Below are 21,004 nucleotides of genomic sequence, written 5' to 3' on the forward strand. Positions count from 1 at the left end.
TATTAAGGATGTTTGATTTCCTAATATGTATTGGAGCACAGGAGCCTACTTGTCCAAACACCGTTCACCATACCTCTTCGTCTGAGCAACAATATAGACGCTTCTGAAAGAAAGGAACGGTTTGGGACGTAACCCTCGATGAGCTCCGCAATATACATTGGTGCTAGACCATGTGAAGATTTAAAAACATACAGATGTAATTCGTATTTACTCTTGAATTTCACTTCAAAATGGTCACTTCTCGCTGTCGTCATTATGAATCGCGCTACCATGAAATATACACGTTGAAGTTTTTCTATGCAAGACTTGTTAACTCTATAAAGAAGGGCTTCAATACAGTCAATGCGCGATGTCACTGAAATTTTCCCCAAGTATTTTGCAAGCGTCGACAGTAATGAACGGCTTAAATGGCCGATCCGACGAAATCGGTGGTAACATCCTCGAGCAATTGTATTGCATTGCTTTTCCATTGTGAGTGTTCTGTCAAAATGTCTCTAATATATGCGACGTGGGCCAAATTTAGTCGTAAAATTACTTACAATTTTCTAGAAATTGGCTACTACTTATAAATTTCTTAAAATTAACTTTGCTGTATTTTGAATAGCAACGTTTTGGATATGAAGTGGTAGTGATAGACTTCTAATTTGATATGACGTCACAGTAATTTATCCAATTGATGTTCTTTAAATTTTGATGAAAAACTGTCAATTTCAAAAACGTATATTCCTCAAATATAGAGCAACTTCATGAAAAAGATTCGTGTTGTTACAAAACATGTCTCTGTCAAAAATACATGTACGTGAGTGATACTAAGTGTTTACTAAGTCGCGCAGTTTTTAGAATAAAAATATATTTCGTATGAAAGCAACGTTTCCCGTCCAAAGCTGACATAGGACAATAAAATACTCCATTCCTTGTTTCATATTACATGTACAAGAAATATTGGGAAATTTGTGATAGTATCATACATGTATAATCAGTTTTCTACATGGAAATTCCAGTTCAACTTCACTCTCAAAAATTGCACTTGTAATTTCAGATTTTTTAGGGAGCTTAACCATTGTCAAGATTACCAATACACAGATTCCTTTGGTTTTACTGTCAGAATATCAAATAGCCTTTTATATTTTGTAATAGTTTAAATATGTGATATCTATCATATTTTTGATCTTCTGAAACTGTAGTCCCTACAATTCAAGTTATATTCTTTTATTAGCTTTAATCACATCAATTTTCCTTTCATACATTACAATTAGAGACTTTACATTTACAGAAGACACTTCATTGAGTCCACACGGAATAGGTAACGTACATGCATGGGGACAATGACAGTTAATGTGGATACATGTAACATCGTATATTTATGCCTTTGTGTGCGGGTTCATATACTAAGTATACTTTCGTTTTGTTTGAACTGTTTGTTATATTTACCTTTTCATGAACCTTTTGAAAATAATTTTTAGTGTTCCTTGCTGTTGGAATTTGTATTGTGGAAATTACATTGATTGCATTAGGAGTATGTATGGGAATACAACGTAGAAAAAGGTAAAATGATTTAGCTTTGTTTGCAATTCGTTTTTTCGAATGGGAGGTGTCTTTTATTATTTTCGTTCTACTACTTTTCTTTGAAACTGTTCTTCTCAACAGAGCTTCTGAAACCTCGACTTTTCGCCGGAACCAAAATGATAACATTAGACCTGTGTCTCGTAAGACGATATTTAGCGTCAACAATGTCTACGAATCCATCCCACTCGAACATTTTTCCGATGATACCATTCAGGAAGAGGAGGAGGTGAACCCGTATGCGTGTGTTGCTGAAAACGTGTACGACAAAGCTTTTGTGAAAAGACCACATGTAGGCACACAGAACAACTTATATGAATGGAATTAATTACCTAAAGATGAAAATGGAGGACAAGTGATGTTAAAAATTTAACTGAAAAGTGCCTACAAAATCGGATGTGAATGACAAAATGTACAAAATGTGCTTTTTGCAATCAATCAAATAACACATGCAATATGATGACTGGCCTTACACATGTATTTTTTTAACTTGCTATTTCTCCATGGTAAGGGAGCCGGCTGGTCCCAGGTGAAAAAAAACCCATTTAATCTGGCGGCTGCCAAATGAATTTTAGATGGTCACCAAATACATTTATGGCGACCGTCACATAACATTACCAGGCGGCCGCCAGATAAGCATTTCTCATGGTGATAATCGAGTTATGAATAATTACCCTGTGGCTGTCTGTATTCACGGCGGGTATGACCGGTCGACAGGGGATGCTTACTCCTTCTAGGCACCCGGTCCCACATATGGTATATCCAGGGGTCCATGTTCACCCAACTCTCTATTTTGTATTCCTTATAGGAGTTATGAGATTGATCACTATTCGTTATCTTCGCTTTTCATGTTCGTTTTTATGCCAATAGTGATATCGACCAATCATATTACTCTGTTAATTACAATAGCGTTGAGCACGATATGATGTTTAAAATACAGTGTAGAGCCAAATATGATTCAACTCTCATGGTTTACGCTATGGATTTCATTGAAAAATATCCATTGTTTGAACAATCATTCTGAACTCATTTTTGCTTTGATCTTTATGAAATGTCAAATATGTATTACAAAACATTTGTACATTATTCTTTTCATGATTTTAAAAACTTTTACCAAGAATTGTAGACACAAGATTTATGAAACTTTTACATTGACTTTCAGCATTCGATATTTTTATATATTTCTTTTTAAGAGTGGAACGGAAACGTTGAGTGTGGTGTTCTTACAGTAATATGGTAGGTGTATGAATGCACAGGAAAACTAAGATACTCAGACGAGAAACTGCAAATATGTGTACTGTTACTGGTGCAAATGTTACCGTGAATTGAATAAGTTTATGAAAAATTATTTTAGAATAGTTGTTTCAATGAATTATACTCTGACTTATTTATGACACTACGCTGTATATAAGAACATAGATTTATGTTTGCACTAAAACATCCACATTTAAGGAAATAATAAACATCTGTCGTGTGTCGATATTTCCATCTCATATCAGAAAATTAATTTCCAAAATTCATAAGATCTAAATAATAAAAAAAAACAATTATAAATTTTAATCCCCATACTTAGTGTAACGGGGACCTTTACAAATATCACCAGACATACTTCCGTGTCAGGAGGTAAAGTCTAATAGATAACGTACCAATTGCCCGTTTGTATTTATAGACATACTTCACACGAACTCGATGAAAACAATTTTAGATCTGCTTAGATGCTTTTCGAGTAATTCTCAAATGTACATGATGTCACTGAATATAACCCTTACCTATTTCATGTTGTATTGAATTGAACTAAACAGGATAGATTCCTGGTATCTCTAGGCTATTTTTGATAAACCTGTGTACCTGTTACAAAGTGCATGTAGTTATAATTGCATTTTAGATTATGTAGTCGTTTTGTATCTGACTCTTGTACTGTTTTATAAAAGTCTAGTACCATTCATTGTACTTAGCTTACATTAGGTCACGTTATCACAACATGCACTGTAACACAATTTATAAAACAGAAAATGTAGAAAATGTTAGCCATGAAAGTCATTCAATTTCGTTCAATAGTTATTTTGTATATATATGTACATACACGAAAATGACATTGAATATTTTGCATGTACATTTCCTAAATGCTTGACTTGTGAATTGTGAATGACTTGCAATCATTGCTAATTTGAATGCTAGAAATGCTTGTAGACACTATTTTCTCTCAAAACTTTCTGGTTTCAAACCTGAGTTAATGCTACTAAATCCAACTGAAACCAGCATTACTGCTACCGGAAGTACATGAATAAATACCAGCATTAATGCTACCGGAAGTACATGGATAAGTACCAGCATTAATGCTAACGGAAGTACATTGATAAATACCAGCATTAATGCTGCCGAAAGTACATGTATAAATACCAGCATTAATGCTAACGGAAGTACATGAATAAATATATGTACCAGCATTGATTTTTAATGATTTTCATTTCAAAGGTATACTTTAGAAAAAAATTGTCTTTCATATACCACCTTTTACTTTGTTTTGATGAATATTGTCGGTATGCTTGTTAATGTGGATTGATTTGAATGAAAGAAACGTTTGTGAATGAGAGTAATACCGATTAAGCTCATGCTGCATGTACATGCATTGTATATGATTTTACACATTCATTTACTGTTTTGTTTTAAATCATTGTGCAGAAAAATCACGTACATTTGGGATACCCATGGTCAGTTAAATTTGTAATACCCATGGTCAGTTAGATTTAGAATACCCATGGGCAGTTGAATTTGGAATACCCATGGTCAGTTAGATTTAGAATACCCATAGTCAGTTCGATTTGGAATACCCATGGTCAGTTAGATTTAGAATATCCATGGTCAGTTAGATTTAGAATGCCCATGGTCAGATCGATTTGGAATACCCATGGTCAGTTAGATTTGGGGTACATTTATTGTTCTCTTCATTCTATGGGAAGATACTAAGAGGTTGTGTTTTATTTTTGTTCATGCAGTATACTTGTAATACTCTTTATTGCCCCATGTATTAACCCAATATTTGTATACGATGATATTAACATTAGTTAATAAATGACATTTATTGTACATGTATGTGTTAAGTATTGTATTGTGACAAGAAATCGGGCAGGGTTCCTTGAATGTGATGCTAATTTGATGCTAACAAATTTCGGTTATTTGATGAATTGTCAATAATTTCATGCACTCTGGACAAATTCTTTAAAACGACGTTTTACTATGTGGATCTTTACGAAATATATGTTCTTCAACATGCAATTATGACATAATGGACACTAATTAGTTCGTATGATATTGTAAACAAATAATTACCCTTCATTGTACGATCAGCTTTTTAAAATTTCAATATAGACGGTCTAAATGACGCCATGATGGTTTCTTTTGTTGACTTAAGTTGAGGTTTAATTACCACAATATGTTACATATATGTATCAAGCTTTAATCCGTGTTTAAATTGGGGAATCTGCCGACACGCGAAATAGAATGGATTTTGTAACACATGTTAAGCCGTTCTTGGCACACTGATTTTGACTGCGGATAACTCCGTTTACCTGATCAGGATATGGGACTCACGGCGGGTGTGACCGGTCAACAGGGAATGCTTACTCCTCCTAGGCACCTGATCCCACCTCTGGTGTGTCCAGGGGTCCGTGTTTGCCCAACTATCTATTTTGTATTGCTTGTAGGAGTTATGAGATTAATCACTGTTCGTTATCTTCACCTTGCATGGAAAGAAAATGAAACATGTCAATGTAAAACTTATATGGTACCAATTTTGATGCACCAGATTTATCAATGGACAAAGTTTTATCGTGGACAAGCACTGTCCACGATAATACTTTGTCCTTTGATAAAACTTGTAAATATGTAAAAACATAATATGTATATCTTTATACATCATCACATTTCTTCCTACTTGTACATGTTTAATGAACTCGGAAAATATTCAATCATGGGTAGTTTTTTGTTTTAGAATACACTGATACATTCCCTTGGGTATACATCTGCTTAGTGTAACGGTCAATGTTTAGGGAACTTGTACTGCCTTGTTCTTGAGTTAGCTTTTCTAGAGATGTACATATGTAGTAGAGTCTCTCTCTTGATCACGCAAGTTAAGCACAGCTGAGCGTGATCAGCCCTTTGATGGGTGACCGCTACACGTTACAAAATGGTGGCAGTGTAGTGTGGGAGGCCTGCTTCGAGTAGAGTACATTTTAATTAAATTCTCATTTGTTGCTAGCTACTAACTTAACAATATTATTAGGAGTTGTTTTGGGGGGAAAGTTTAATAAAATCAAAACTGAATATTTCCGTTCACCGAACTAACGATTGGAAGGAGGAGACTTAAACCTGCTGATATTGAACCAAAACACTGTCATTCTATGTTGTGATTAGGCTATCTCAAAAGTATTTCTTTCTCACTTCAAGGACGTCTAAACAAATGATTGTTTTTGCACATCCCTTGTCGACCACCTTCCTTCATGGTAAAAATGTGCATTAATGGTAAATCAAAATATTACTCATGTATTCGTATTGAACATTTAACGCCGGATCCGGTTTTCGTTTCCGTGCGTGTATTTTGTAAATCTTTCCTAACAGACTATTTGGGAGTGTTCAAACGACAAATCATGTACTTTGTTATATATTCACTGTTGTTTGTTTTATTCTCAGGTAATATTACTTTTTTTCAGTCATACCAAGGTTATTAAAGATGACTAATATGTTGTGAAATAGGAAAGTAAAATTCAGTAATGTTGGTATTGAAGTTTACGGATGGGCGGAGAGACAGCTGGTGATGCAGTACATCTCAGGGAACACAGGGAGATTCACATCCCCGGGTTATCCTGGAACCTATCCCAACAACGTCAATTACACCTGGATTCTCACAACGGGAGATCCCACATCAAATGTCACTTTTACATTTGACAAGTTTGACATTTATAGATATCAGTATGGACCATGTACAGATTTCTTGGAGGTGAGATACGTGCATTTGAATTTATTTCTTATTTGTCGCTAACTTCTTACTTTACTGGTCTTCGTCATAAAACCATTTTCTTCATCAGGAGGGTATACAGTCAAACCTGTATTAAGAGACCGTCCAACGGAGAATGGAAAACAGGTCACATATTTAGATGGAAGTCAATACACAATATCTAAGATATAATAATTCCCTTCAAAATACACTTTTTCCATTGAGATAAGAAACATAGTGTGGTATTGCAATATTAGTTTGATTTAAGTTTAAAGTCAATATACCAAATCGTTTTCAGATTAGAACGAGTCTAACTCTATATTAGTATCCTCAACTATAGAACATAATACAATATTCTAAAAACAAACCGTGAAAATTCACATTAAAATCACATCAATATAATGTGAAGCTTACTAGAATTGTCAGGACAACGCTTTTGATCGTCCAAAGAATTTGATTTCAATGCCTTTTGACTATAATTGTCGATCTCAATATAAATGAACTCATATTGGATCATGACATTCAATTTGTTTAGGTTCATCTATTTAATGGACTCTTTCCTTAAAATATCTTATATGAATAGAAATCACACAGGGAAATGAATATTACATCATCTAATGATCCCGAGAATATTTCATTCCTCTACAGATTGCCGGCTACTTGAGTATACAATATTTGCGTTTGCAAAAAGAAACAGAAATATAACTACTTTAATAACACGGATGAAAGTGAATTTCGTGTTGATTTGAAGTCTTAGGAAAATGTGAAACGTAACATTTTCCAATTAGATACTGCTATTACACTTTCTAGATCTTCAACAATAACAGCGATTTGATCATGTTGTTGTTGGGTACCGGTAAAATATGGAACGAAATCCAACGAAGCAAAACCAAATGGAAACAAAACAAAGGGAGACATATTGTATAACGGAACTCTTTAGTTTAAACACTAAAAACGGTATCATTGGCCCCTGTGATGTAAACGAAATTCACTTCCCCTTTAATGTAGACCAAAGGTTTTAAAAGTGGTTTACAAGAAACTTGTAATTTTAGCATTGATAGAGTTTAGGTGTTAGCGAGCAGGGGATAGAGAATGGGGGAAAAGCGTTTAAATTCCCCTTCTCGTGGCAAAACATTTTCAACGCACATGTAATTACACATAACGCAGTGCATACTTACATTACTCACGGAATTTATGATATAGAAAAATATTTAGCATTCAGTAATACGATCATACATGGAGTGTTGTATATATAAAACAATTATAATTCGTGATCTTATTAAGTCAAGAAATTAAATACCTTGTGTTTGATTTATCATCTTTTAACTAACAAGAGACTAGATGACTGCAACACTCTAATTGTAAATAGCCAAAAACTTCAAACAGTTGATTTCTAATCTTACTATTGGTATTTTATTACTTAGATTAATATTGAGATGACTTTTTTTAATTAATCTCAAAACCAATTATCTGTAAGCCTTTTTGTTTTTCATATCTTATGAAATAGATCTGGTAATTCCTCTTACTAGGGCAATCAACTTCATCTTAATATACATTGATTCTGTTTCAATCTTTCTTTTTCGCTGTATCTTTTCGGGCTCAACACATGTCAACAGGATGCCGGTACATGTGTGAACTTGCATTTTTCATACCTCGATCCCAAGTGAGGCAAACGTTTCATACACGTGATTCGTTTGCTTTGAAATTTGAATCATTCTTTAGCCAGAAAAGACCCTTATTTTATCAAATAAGTTATCATAAAACGTAATAATGAATAGCACTAGAGGTCATTTTTGCATACTTGTACAAAAAAGGTAACGGTTACCAATCAGGTTTTGGTTGTCATTTTTGATTGATTGTAATATTTTTACGACATTCAATATTGCTCTAATATTTCGAGGGATTGTCCTCTATGAAAGGTTAAGATGACAAACAGTGATCAATCTCATATCCCCTATAAACAATACAAAATAGACAGTTCGGCAAACACGGACCCCAAAATATACCACAGGTGGGATCAGGTGCCTAGGAGGAGTAAGCTTCCCCTGTCGACCAGTCTCAGTAGCCGTGAGCCCTATCTCTTGACCAGGTAAACGGAGTAATCCGTAGTTAAAATCAATCTGACAAAAATGGTCTAACAATCGGTATGAAACACTTCAGACAACATTTCACCCAATGATAGGTTGTTTGGGCAAACTAGATCGCTATAATCATGCACTATCATAACCATTGATTATTAATCGTCTGTTTAAACTTTATTTTTTCATTAGCAAACGGATTATCATTAATGGTAGGGCCTCCTTGGCCGAGGGGTTAGAGAATCGCGCTCAAAATCACACGTCCTCTCACCACTGTCGGCGCGGGTTCGAATCTCGCTCGCGCCGGTAAGTGAGAAAGTTTCCCAGTTTACTTTCGGAAGGTTAGTGGTCACGTCCCAGGTACATTGTATCAGAGTTTTCTCTTCCACCAATAAAAACTGGGCGCCACCAGATAACTGAACAATTGTTGAGTGTGGCAGAAAACATCAATCAATCATTCATTAATGGTTATCATGGTGCATCATTAATTCTGTATTATTTTTCATTAGAAAACACAAATGTATTCATTAATGCAACATACATCATTAGTGGTTTTCATATCATTAGTGTTGCCTCAAGACTATGTTTGTGGAAAAGTGTTGAGACAATTATTTTATAGTTTTCAATGTTGTTTTCGGGAGGGGTGGATGGTGAACGCCCCTCATTCATTGGCTCTGTTCATTAAATCATTTGTGATGGTGACAGCCAGTTGAAAATAATAAAAGTTGAAAGGTTAGCTTATACTTCAAGTCTAATTCAGTACATTTGTGGTTTTTACAACATACTAGTACAATCGATGGGAGAAGCGTAAGGGGGGTCAGAAAATGACAAAGTCAGGGTAAGAGGGTAACATCCACAGGCGTTTGATTGATATCTTTCATTATGAGTTTTGATGATTTCAAGATATTTGTATGAAGTATATGAAACGGTGGATTCTAAGTATGATTTCCCGTTCTCGTTGTAATTTCTTCTTCCCTTGTACATAAACCTTTTGATTTTAAAAAATGCTGATATCCTTCTAATATCATCACATAAAATACTGCATATCAATAATCAAGTGTAATTAATATATATCTTATCGAATTGTTGTCCTGAAAGACGAAGACAATGAACAGTGATCAATCTAATAATACTGGAAGCAATACAAAATACAGAGTTGGGCAAACACGGACCCCTGAATATACCAGAGGTGGGTTCGGGTGCCTTGGAGGAGTAAGCATCTTCTGCCGACCGGTCACACTTGCCATGAGCTATCTAACATGGCTACATTAAGAAACGAAATCCTTTGAAGCTGTAAGCTTTCGGTTGTATGGGACTTTAATAAATATACTACATACCCAGGTGATAATGGAGTATTGCTACATAAATGTGGAATGTGAACGAAGATGAAGTTATCCCGTTTGTCACTAGTTGAATTGTTAGTTTCCCGTTAATATATATGTTCATTAACACATGTAAGGATGAAGCGGGTGTGGATTTTTGTGATTTTTCTATCTTTATGTGGTATTGATATTTGAAGCTATAAGTTTCAAAAATCACTTCCTATACACTACATTGTATGGATTACAAACAGTACAAAAAATCCAAATAAAATTGTCCAAAACAACGCATAATATTGTTTTCTTTATGAAGGTAAACATTTGTAAGTATATTATTGGGAATATTCTATTAACACCATCGTTCGTAACAGATTACAGAACAAGAACCATGTTGTTTTGTTGCCCTGAAGAGGTGTGGTGACTTTGATCAATTTAAGCAGGTGGTGAGGGGTAACGTGATAAGATTAACCTTCGTGTCTAACGAACGCCACTCAGCAAAGGGATTCTCACTCCGATGGAAAGGTAAATAATGCATTTTCACTAGACTAGATCGGATATTCTCACTCTAAGGTAATAGAGGAAACACGAGCAGATGGATTTTGTGCTTAATGAAGTATAATTCATCATTTGTAGTCGCTCTACCGAAATCGAAAAGTACGACTGAAACAACTACAAAAACAACTTTAGTACGAAGAACAACAATTATAACATTAGGAACAACAAAAAGAACAACACCAGTGACAACAACAACACCAGTAACAACAACAACACCAGTAACAACAACACCAGTAACAACAACACCAGTTACAACAACAACACCAGTTACAACAACAACACCAGTATCAACAACAACAACAATACGAGTAAAGACAACAACAGGAGTAACAACAACATCACCTACAACTACGAGAACTACAAACACAACCCCCTATTTCACGATGGGTAATGATATCAATACGTAATTTAGAAATATATGATTAATTTTTCGAAAATTTAGAAATTGGGAGATATCAGTACAGTGACTCATTCTGAAATCATATGAGATCAGATATGTTCGAGCGGTAGATCATTATTCAGAGTATAATTTGATTTTGAAATTAAAACATTTAATTCCTGTGCCATCTTTCTGTTCATTACTTTTTAGCTCACCTGATCTGAAAACTCAAAGAGCTTTTGTGATCGCTTTTTATCCATAGTTTGTATGCCCGTTTCTTTGTCTGTCTGTCCGTCTCTAAACTTTTAACATTATCAACTTCTTCTCCAAAATCACTAGGTCAATTTCAACCAAACTTGGAAAAATGCATCCATGGTTAAAGGGCTTTCAGGTTTGTTCAATGAAGGACCATGTCACCTCAAAGGAGAGATAATCACAAAAAGAAGAGGTGGGGTAATTCTAAAATCTTCATCTAAAGAACTACTTAGCCAGAAGAACTTAAATTTACATGAAAGCTTCCTGACATAGTGTAGTAGCTTCCTGAAATCATGACCCCCGATGGTAGGACATGGCCACAATAGGGGACCAAAGTTTTATATACAAATATATAATGAAAAGCTTTTTTAAAATTCTTCTTCGAACGAACCACTGTGTTAGGAAAGTACAAATTTACATGAAATGGTTCTGACATAGTACAGATTCAAGTTTTTTAAAGTCCTGAACTCCTAGAGTAGGATGGGACCACAATAGGGGATCAAAGTTTTATATACGAATATATAGGTAAAATGAAAGGTAAAGATAACGAACAGTGACCAATCTCACAACTGCTGTGAGCAACACAAAATACAGAGTTGGGCAAACATGCAGCCTTGGATATGCCAGAGGTGGGATCAGGTTCCTAGGAGAAGTAAGCAGAAGTAAAAACTTTGAAAATCTTTTCAAGAACCACTGGGCCAGGAAAGTAGAAATTTACAAGAAAATTTCCTAACATGGAACAAATTCCAATTTGTTGAAATCATGACCCCGGGAGTAACATGGGACCACAATAGGAGATCAAAGTTTCACATACAAATATATAGAGAAAACCACTGAGCTAAGAAACAACAAATTTACATGAAAACTTTCTAACAAAATCCAAATTCAAGTTTGTTAAAATCATGGCCCCCAGCCCCGGGGGTACGATGGGGCTACAATAGGGGATCACGCCTCGCTTCGATGTCCCGACATAAACTTGGATACCGACATCAATCACCTTATGGCTGTTGTGGCACGGACACAGTGGGGTGTACATTTAGGTCTTAATGCACTTTGACAACTTATCGGCCATACATCCTGTGAATGACCTTTTTCCTAAAGCCTAATGTCCAATTCCGCATCACCAATGACCAGGGTGAAGTTGTAGCAGACGAAATTTTAGACATACATAAGTAACTAAAGACATTGTTTATAGAAATGCTTTTATCAAATATTTTGATGAAAATTCACTGCTTGGGATACAAATAAAACCATAAATACATTTTGTGATGTTCATTTCATCTATTGATAGACTTCTGTAATAAGTGAGAGCGATTGCTAGATGCGTATTGCCTTAGTAAAAGTAGTACCTATTACCTACTTTAAACAAATCTTCATACGCACAGCCGTGACCTCTGTTGACCCCGTAGTGGATTTATGCAGTGATAAATACGTATTGCTCGTAATAGTGCTATGTAGGAGAATACAGTTGAATATATATATATATATATATATATATAAATATATATATATATATATATAATAATAATAAAATGATACACGAAGACGTTTAGTAAAGCTTTAGCACTTTCATTTCAAATCTTCAGTAGCTTTACATTTAGTAACATGTTACTAAATGTAAAGCTTCTGAAGATTTGAAATGAAAGCTCCAAAGCTTTACTAAACGTCTTCGTGTATCCTTTTTATTTTTTACCTATACTTTTACCGATCATTGCGAAAAGTAATTGTTATCTATCTATCTATCTCTATGAGTGTGTGACTGTGCGTGCGTGCGTGTGTTTAAGTAATACAAAATAGATAGTTGGGCAAACACTGACCCCTGGACACACCAGAGGTGGGATCGTGCCCAAGAGGAGTAAGTATCCCTTGTCGACCAGTCACACTCACCGTGAGCCCTAGATATCCTGATCAGGTAAAAGGAGTCATCCGTAGTCAAAATCAGTCTGCCAAGAACGGCCTAACAATCGGTATGAAAAACGTCAGACAGCATTTGACCCAATGATAGGTTGTATTTCCGACCTAGATCATAGACGCTTGGGTCAAGGATATTGCACTATAACCTCCATGTTTATGTAAACAATGGAGGAAATTCGAACTATTTCTCTCCGATCTATGGTGTCTCTTTACACATTTTTGTCATGTTTCAGGAAGCTTAAATACACGTGTCATTATCACAGAACACTAATTTATTCACGTTTTAAAAAATGTCCTATCCAACTGATTCATAATATATAACACTCAATCTACCCCTTTCCGTACTCCATGAGAGATATTTGTCGATTAAAAGTTATTTACACTGCTTACCAGCTCGTTTCAGAGCCCCATTCACTCCCGGTAATTCTTCTTTAATGATTAAAATCCTCTGATAACGGCTGTCTATCCGTTGTATATTCTTAATAATTTATTTCTGTCCAGAATCATCTCATTCAAATCTCTAATCACGGAAGTGCGTAAACAGTACAAAACTCAAACAGAATAATGGCTATCCGAATTAATCTCGAGTTCTGAAAGATGCGATGGCTATGTATACCCCAAAGGATATCGACAGTATTGGTGCTGTTTGTTATTTAGTAATGCAAATCACATTGGGTGAGTCCCCCCTCCCCCCCCCCCCCTGATTTTCAACAGTAGTAGTGAAAGAGAAGAATGTAAGCTTTAATGTCCTGAAATAGTAAAATATCCACACACGGATTACGAACACGAAGACTAAAGAACTTCTTTTATATTTGAGACAATATAGCCCCCCCCCCTCCCCCACTTACGAATCAGGAATTTTGTTGCTGCTATTTGTTTATCAAGAAGGAGGTGGGGCAACTTTCCCACTTTTCCTCCAACTACCACCTCACCTTTAACAATTGTAGTATGTCCCAGACAAATTACAGCTGGCGACGTCTCTATCTCAATGAATTATTCTCCAGTGAGGCGTAAAACAATATATAGAAAAATATATAAATACACTTTTCAACAATCAAGACCATATACACCTTACGCATGTACTTATACGTTTGGTGATCACGTCGCACTTTTACTGTGTATGCTAATCATAAACATTCCATGTAAATGCACATCTTCAATTCTTAAAACCATTTTCCACTTTTGATAAACTAGATACTAACACAAAAGTACTTAACCAAATTTGGAATTGTATATTGAATCCATTGACACCTGTGCAACTTGTATTTATCGTCACTAAAGCAAATAAAACAACTCTAGCCAACACAGGGATTTTCACATCAACAATTCACACGAGCACGACGCCAACAACGTTCGTTAGGTCGTCCTCGGAAATCCAGACCAGTGTCTCCTTCAACGAGAAAGAAAAGGAAGACCCTACTACGTCACAAGTGGTTTTTACGGGGACTCCAAGCAATGAAAGTAGTACAACTCCTGAAGACACAGGTACATGTATATGAAATAATGTACAATTTACTTCAGAATGTCGATTATATTATGAAAGGGACAAACTGTCATTGGAGATAAGTATAGTATGATAAGGAGAGGATTATAATACAATAAAATACGATACAAAGATTTAGATTATTGGCCGAGTTGCATAACGTATAAGCGGCTTATAGAATGGTGAATGGCGGGCGGGCATCCTTGTAATAGGGTACCTGCTTTATGTAATCAACTCCTCTCACACCTCTAACTTGACGTTCCTCAAACTGTGTACATCGAAGATCTGCATATGCCATTTACACATTGATAAGACATCTTTCGAAATATTTACGTGTAGTTGAACTTTTGAGCATGTCTTGAATAGACGGTACCTATTTTTGTAATCACCTCTTACAGCATTTATTTGACATCCTTCAGACCTTGTACAGCTCTTATAGAAGCATTGAAGATCTGCATGTGTCATTTTGGGTGATCGGACATTCTTTGAAAAATTTAGTTTCACATCATGTAGTTGAACTTTGTAATTTTTAAGCAAGGTACCTACTTTAAGTAGCCATCTCCTCACAGGTTGTACTTAACATTTTTCAGACCTTGTACATTATATATGGTATAAAAACATTTAAGACATACATGTGGCATTTTAAAAGTGCTTCCATGTTTTGGATAAAATTCAACATTTGATATATCTTTTTCCCAGTATGTTTTGTACTGCTGTCTCTATGATGCATAATATATTTTAAAACAACCCGGCGATTTCTGTTTTTAAATCGATTTTTTATATTACACAGATAATTTGGCAAATGGTTATAAAAGGGATCAAAATGTTTAGAAGGACTAACTGGGGCAATTTAAACAGAAATACGAATTTTAAAAAAAAGATTGTCAGATACATTCACAACTTAGTGACCACCGACCTTCCGAAAGTAAACTAGGAAACTTTCTCACTTATCGGCGCGAGCGGGACGCGGGTTCGAATCCCGCTCACGCCAATAAGTGAGAAAGTTTCCCATTTTACTTTCGGAAGGTCGGTGGTCTCTTCCCAGGTACATTTTATTTGGGTTCTCTTTTCCACCAATAAAAACTGGGTGCCACCAGATAACTGAAAAATTGCTGAGTGTGGCGGAAAACATAAAAAACAACTGTTAAGGATGTTTGATTTCCTAATATGTATTGGACCACAGGAGCCGCCTTGTCCAAACACCGTTCACCATACCTCTTCGTCTAAGCAACAATATAGACGCTTCTGAAAGAAAGGAACGGTTTGGGAGGTAACCCTCGATGAGCTCCGCAATATACATTGGTGCTAGACCATGTGAGGATTTAAAAACATATAGATATAATTCGTATTTACTCATGAATTTCACTTCAAAATTGGTGTATTATGGTCACTTCTCGCTGTCGTTATTATGAGCCGCGTTGAAGTTTTTTTTATGTAAGACTTGTTAACTCTATAAAGAAGGGCTTCATTATAGTCAATGCGCGACGTCACTAAATTTTTCCCAAGTATTTTGCAAGCGTCGACAGTAATGAACGGTCTTATATGGCCGATCCGACGAAATCGGTTGTAACATCCTCGAGCAATTGTATTGCATTACTTCCTCATTGTGAGTGTTCTCTCAAAATGTCTCTAATATAAGTGATGTGGGCCAAATTTGGTCTTACAATTACTTACAATTTTTTTGAAATTGGCTATTACTTATAATTTTCTTAAAATGAACTTTGCTGTATTTTGAATAACAGCGTTTTGGATATGAAGTGGTAGTGATAGACTTCTAATTTGATATGACGTCACAGTAATTTATCCAATTGTTGTTCTTTAAATTTTAATGAAAAACTGGCAATTTCAAAAACGTATATTCCTCAAATAGAGCAACTTCATGAAAAATATTCGTGTTGTTACAAAACATGTCTCTGTCAAACATACATGTACGTCAGTGATAATAATTTTCTTGTTTACTAAGTTGCGCAGTTTTTAGAATAAAAAGATATTTCGTATGAAAGCAACGTTTTCCGTCCAAAGCTGACATAGGACAATAAAATACTTCATTCCTTGTTTCATATTACAAGAAATGGCGTGAAATTTGTGATAGTATCATATAGTCAGTTTTCTACATGGAAATTCCAGTTCAACTTCATTCTCAAAAATTGCACTTGTAATTTCAGATTTTGAGGGGGCTTAACCATTGTCAACATTACTAATCCACAGATCCCTTTGGTTTTACTGTCAGAATATCAAATAGCCTTTTATATTTTGTAATAGTTTATATATGTGATATCTATCATATTTTTGATCTTCTGAAACTGCAATCCGTACAATTGAAGTTAAGTATTCTTTTAGTAGCTTTAATCATATCAATTTTTCTCTCATACATTACAATTAGAGACTTTACATTTACAGGAGACTTTTCATTGAGTCCAAACCAAATAGGTAACGTACATGCATGGGGACAATGACATTTAATGTGGATAGCATCGTATATTTATGCCTTTGCGTGTGGGTTTTTATACTAAGTATACTTGGGATAAAATATTGCAAAAAATGTATGAACGTTTTCGTTTTGTATGAACTGTTCGTTATATTTTCCTTTTCATGAACCTTTTGAAAATACTTTTTTAGTGTTCCTTGCTGTTGGAATTTGTATTGTGGAAATTACATTGATTGCATTAGGAGTATGTATGGGAATGCAACGTAGAAAAAGGTAAAATAATTTAGCCTTGTTTGCAATTCGTTTTTCGAATGGGAGGTGTCTTTTATTATTATCGTCCCGCTACTTTTCTTTGAAACTGTTCTTCTCAACAGAGCTTCTGAAACCTCGACTTTTCGCCGGAACCAAAATGATAACATCAGACCTGTGTCTCGTAAGACGATGTTTAGCGTCAACAATGTCTACGAATCCATCCCACTCGAACATTTCTCCGAAGACACCATTCAGGAAGAGGAGAAGGTGAACCCGTATGTGTGTGTTGCTGAAAACGTGTACGACAAAGCTTTTGTGAAAAGACCACATGTAGGCACACAGAACAACTTATATGAATGGAATTAATTGCCTAAAGATGAAAATGAAGGACAAGTGATGTTAAGAATTTAACTGAAAAGTGCCTACAAAATCGGATGTGAATGCCAAAATGTACAAAATGTACTTTTTGCAATCAATCAAATAACACATGCAATATGATGACTGACCTTACACATGTATTTTTAAACTTGCTATTTCTCCATGGTAAGGGAGCCGGTTAGACCCAGGTGAAAAAAACATTTGATTTGGCGGCCGCCAAATGAATTTTAGACGGTCACCAAATACGTTTAAGGCAACCGTCACATAACATTACCAGGCGGCCGCCAGATAAGCATTTCTCATGGTGATAATCGAGTTATGAATAATTACCCTGTGGCTGTCTTTATTCACGGCGGGTATGACCGGTCGACAGGGGATGCTTACTCCTCCTAGGCACCGGTCCCACATCTGGTATATCCAGGGGTCCATGTTCACCCAACTCTCTATTTCGTATTCCTTATAGGAGTTATGAGATTGATCACTATTCGTTATCTTCGCTTTTCATGTTCGATTTTTTGCCAATAGTGATATCGACCAATCATATTACTCTGTTAATTACAATAGCGTTGAGCTCGATGTGATTTTTAAAATACAGTATAGAGCCAAATGTGAGTCAACTTCCATGGTTTACGCTATGGATTTCATTGAAAAATATATATTGTTTGAACAATCATTCTGAACTCCTTTTTTGCTTTGATCTTTATGATATGTAAAATATGTATTACAAAGCATGTGTACATTATTCTTTTCATGATTTTAAAACTTTTACCAAGAATTGTAGACACATGATTTATGAAACTTTAACATTAACTTTCAGCATTCGATTTCTTTTTATATTTCTTTTTAAGAGTGGAACGGAAACGTTAAGTGTGGTGTTCTTACAGTAATATGGTAGGTGTATGAATGCACAGGAAAACTAAGATACTCAGACGAGAAACTGCAAATATTTGGACTGTTAATGGTGCAAATGTTACCGTGAATACGGGACTTTCGAGATACGGATCCACTCTGACTTTTATCGCCCGTTGAATGTAATTGTAGGGCATGTCACTTCCGGTTTACAATAACAACTAAGTAAACAAACATGGAATATTTCAACTGGTATCAATTTCCTGCATTTAAATGCTATCTTTGAAAGAAAGGAATCACTACAAACATTTTATAGGAAAATACAATTGATTAAATTATGCGAGTCGGCGCGGGAAAGAAATCTAGGGAATATCTTGAGGATATCGGTAAAACTTCACGCCTTGCATCCAATGGTACGCGTTTAAATGCGCCTTTTCCCCTCCATCTAACTTACACCCAGATACCAAGCACCAATAATGACTTGGATCGTCATCGTGGGACTGCGCATAGCTCTTTACGGACCGTCTGTTAGCGAAACACCTTATGTATCGATGTCAACTTTGCCCTACAATTGGTTATTATCACGTGACCGTGGTGTATAAACGTCAAATATAATCGGGATATCCCGAAAGTTCCGTATTGAATAAGTTTATGAAAAATTATTTTAAGATAGTTGTTTCAGTGAATTATACTCTAAGATGAATAGAAGTTGACTTATTTATGGCACTAAGCTGTATAAAATAACACATTGTATAGATTTTGTTTGCACTAAAACATCCACATTTAAGGAAATAATAAACATTTGTCGTGTGTCGATATTTTCATCTCATATCAGACAACTAATTTCCAAAAACCATAGGATCTAAATAAAAAACTAATTATAAATTTTAATCTCCACACTTAGTGTAACGGGGACCTTCACAAATATCAGCAGACATACTTCCGTGTCAGGAGGTAAAGTCTAATAAATAACGTACCAATTGCCCGTTCGTATTTATAGACATACTTCACGCGAACTCGATGAAAACAATTTTAGATCTGATTAGATCCTTTTCGAGTAATTCTCAAATGTACACGATATCACTGAATATAACACTTCCCTATTTCATGTAGTATTGAATTGAATTAAACAGGATAGATTCCTGGTACTTCTAGGATATGTTTGATAAACCTGTGTACCTGTTACAAAGTGCATGTAGTTATAATTGCATTTTAGATTATGTAGTCGTTTTGTATCTGACTCTTGTACTGTTTTATAAAAGTCTAGTACCATTCATTGTACTTAGCTTACATTAGATCACGTTATCACAACATGCACTGTAACACAATTTATAAAACAGAAAATGTACAAAATGTTAGCCATGAAAGTCATTCAATTTTGTTCAATAGTTATTTTGTATATATATGTACATACACGAAAATGACATTGAATATTTTGCATGTACATTTCCTAAATGCTTGACTTGTGAATTGTGAATGACTTGCAATCATTGCTAATTTGAATGCTAGAAATGCTTGTAGACACTATTTTCTCTCAAAACTTTCTGGTTTCAAACCTGAGTTAATGCTACTAAATCCAACTGAAACCAGCATTAATGCTACCGGACGTACATGAATAAATACCAGCATTAATGCTACCGGAAGTACATGGATAAGTACCAGCATTAATGCTAACGGAAGTACATTGATAAATACCAGCATTAATGCTGCCGAAAGTACATGTACATTGTATAAATACCAGCATTAATGCTAACGGAAGTACATGAATAAATATATGTACCAGCATTGATTTTTAATAATTTTCATTTCAAGGGTATACTCTAGAAAAAAAAATTGTCTTTCATATACCACCTTTTACTTTGTTTTGATGAATATTGTCGGTATGCTTGTTAATGTGGATTGATTTGAATGAAAGAAACGTTTGTGAATGAGAGTAATACCGATTAAGCTCATGCTGCATGTACATGCATTGTATATGATTTTACACATTCATTTACTGTTTTGTTTTAAATCATTGTGCAGAAAAATCACGTACATTTGGGATACCCATGGTCAGTTAAATTTGTAATAGCCATGATCAGTTAGATTTAGAATACCCATGGTCAGTTCGATTTAGAATACCCATGGTCAGTTATATTTAGAATATCAATGGTCAGTTAGATTTGGAATACCCATGGTCAATTAGATTTAGAATACTCATGGTCAGTTCAATTTGGAATACCCATGGTCAGTTAGATTTAGAATACCCATGGTCAGTTCGATTTGAAATACCCATGGTCAGTTAGATTTGGAATACCTATGGTCAGTTAGATTTAGAATACCCATGGTTAGTTCGATTTGGAATACCCATGGTCAGTTAGATTTGGGGTACATTTACTGTTCTCTTCATTCTATGGGAAGATACTAAGAGGCTGTGTTTTATTTTTGTTCATGCAGTATATTTGTAATACTCTTTATTGTCCCATGTATTAACCCAATATTTGTATACTATGATATTAACATTAGTTAATAAATGACATTTATTGTACATGTATGTGTTAAGTATTGTATTGTGACAA

General features: G+C 35.1%; 1 protein-coding gene across 1 annotated transcript in view; it reads left to right on the forward strand.

The window, feature by feature from the left end:
- LOC125682541 (mucin-17-like) overlaps positions 1–20,973 on the forward strand; it is a 36,804-nt gene extending 15,831 nt beyond the window's left edge. Inside the window, exons 6-16 of the mRNA XM_056144330.1 lie at positions 1,274–1,303; positions 1,464–1,545; positions 1,648–1,890; positions 6,044–6,252; positions 6,348–6,559; positions 10,325–10,475; positions 10,587–10,895; positions 14,338–14,541; positions 16,940–16,969; positions 17,159–17,240; positions 17,342–20,973. Coding sequence (XP_056000305.1) covers positions 1,274–1,303; positions 1,464–1,545; positions 1,648–1,890; positions 6,044–6,252; positions 6,348–6,559; positions 10,325–10,475; positions 10,587–10,895; positions 14,338–14,541; positions 16,940–16,969; positions 17,159–17,240; positions 17,342–17,585 — 1,796 coding nt within the window. The 3' untranslated portion in view covers positions 17,586–20,973. The remainder of the gene's footprint in view (positions 1–1,273; positions 1,304–1,463; positions 1,546–1,647; positions 1,891–6,043; positions 6,253–6,347; positions 6,560–10,324; positions 10,476–10,586; positions 10,896–14,337; positions 14,542–16,939; positions 16,970–17,158; positions 17,241–17,341) is intronic.
- The last annotated feature ends 31 nt before the right edge of the window (positions 20,974–21,004 follow it).

This window comes from Ostrea edulis, chromosome 1 (genome assembly GCF_947568905.1).
Source record: "Ostrea edulis chromosome 1, xbOstEdul1.1, whole genome shotgun sequence".
NCBI classification, from domain to species: domain Eukaryota; kingdom Metazoa; phylum Mollusca; class Bivalvia; order Ostreida; family Ostreidae; genus Ostrea; species Ostrea edulis.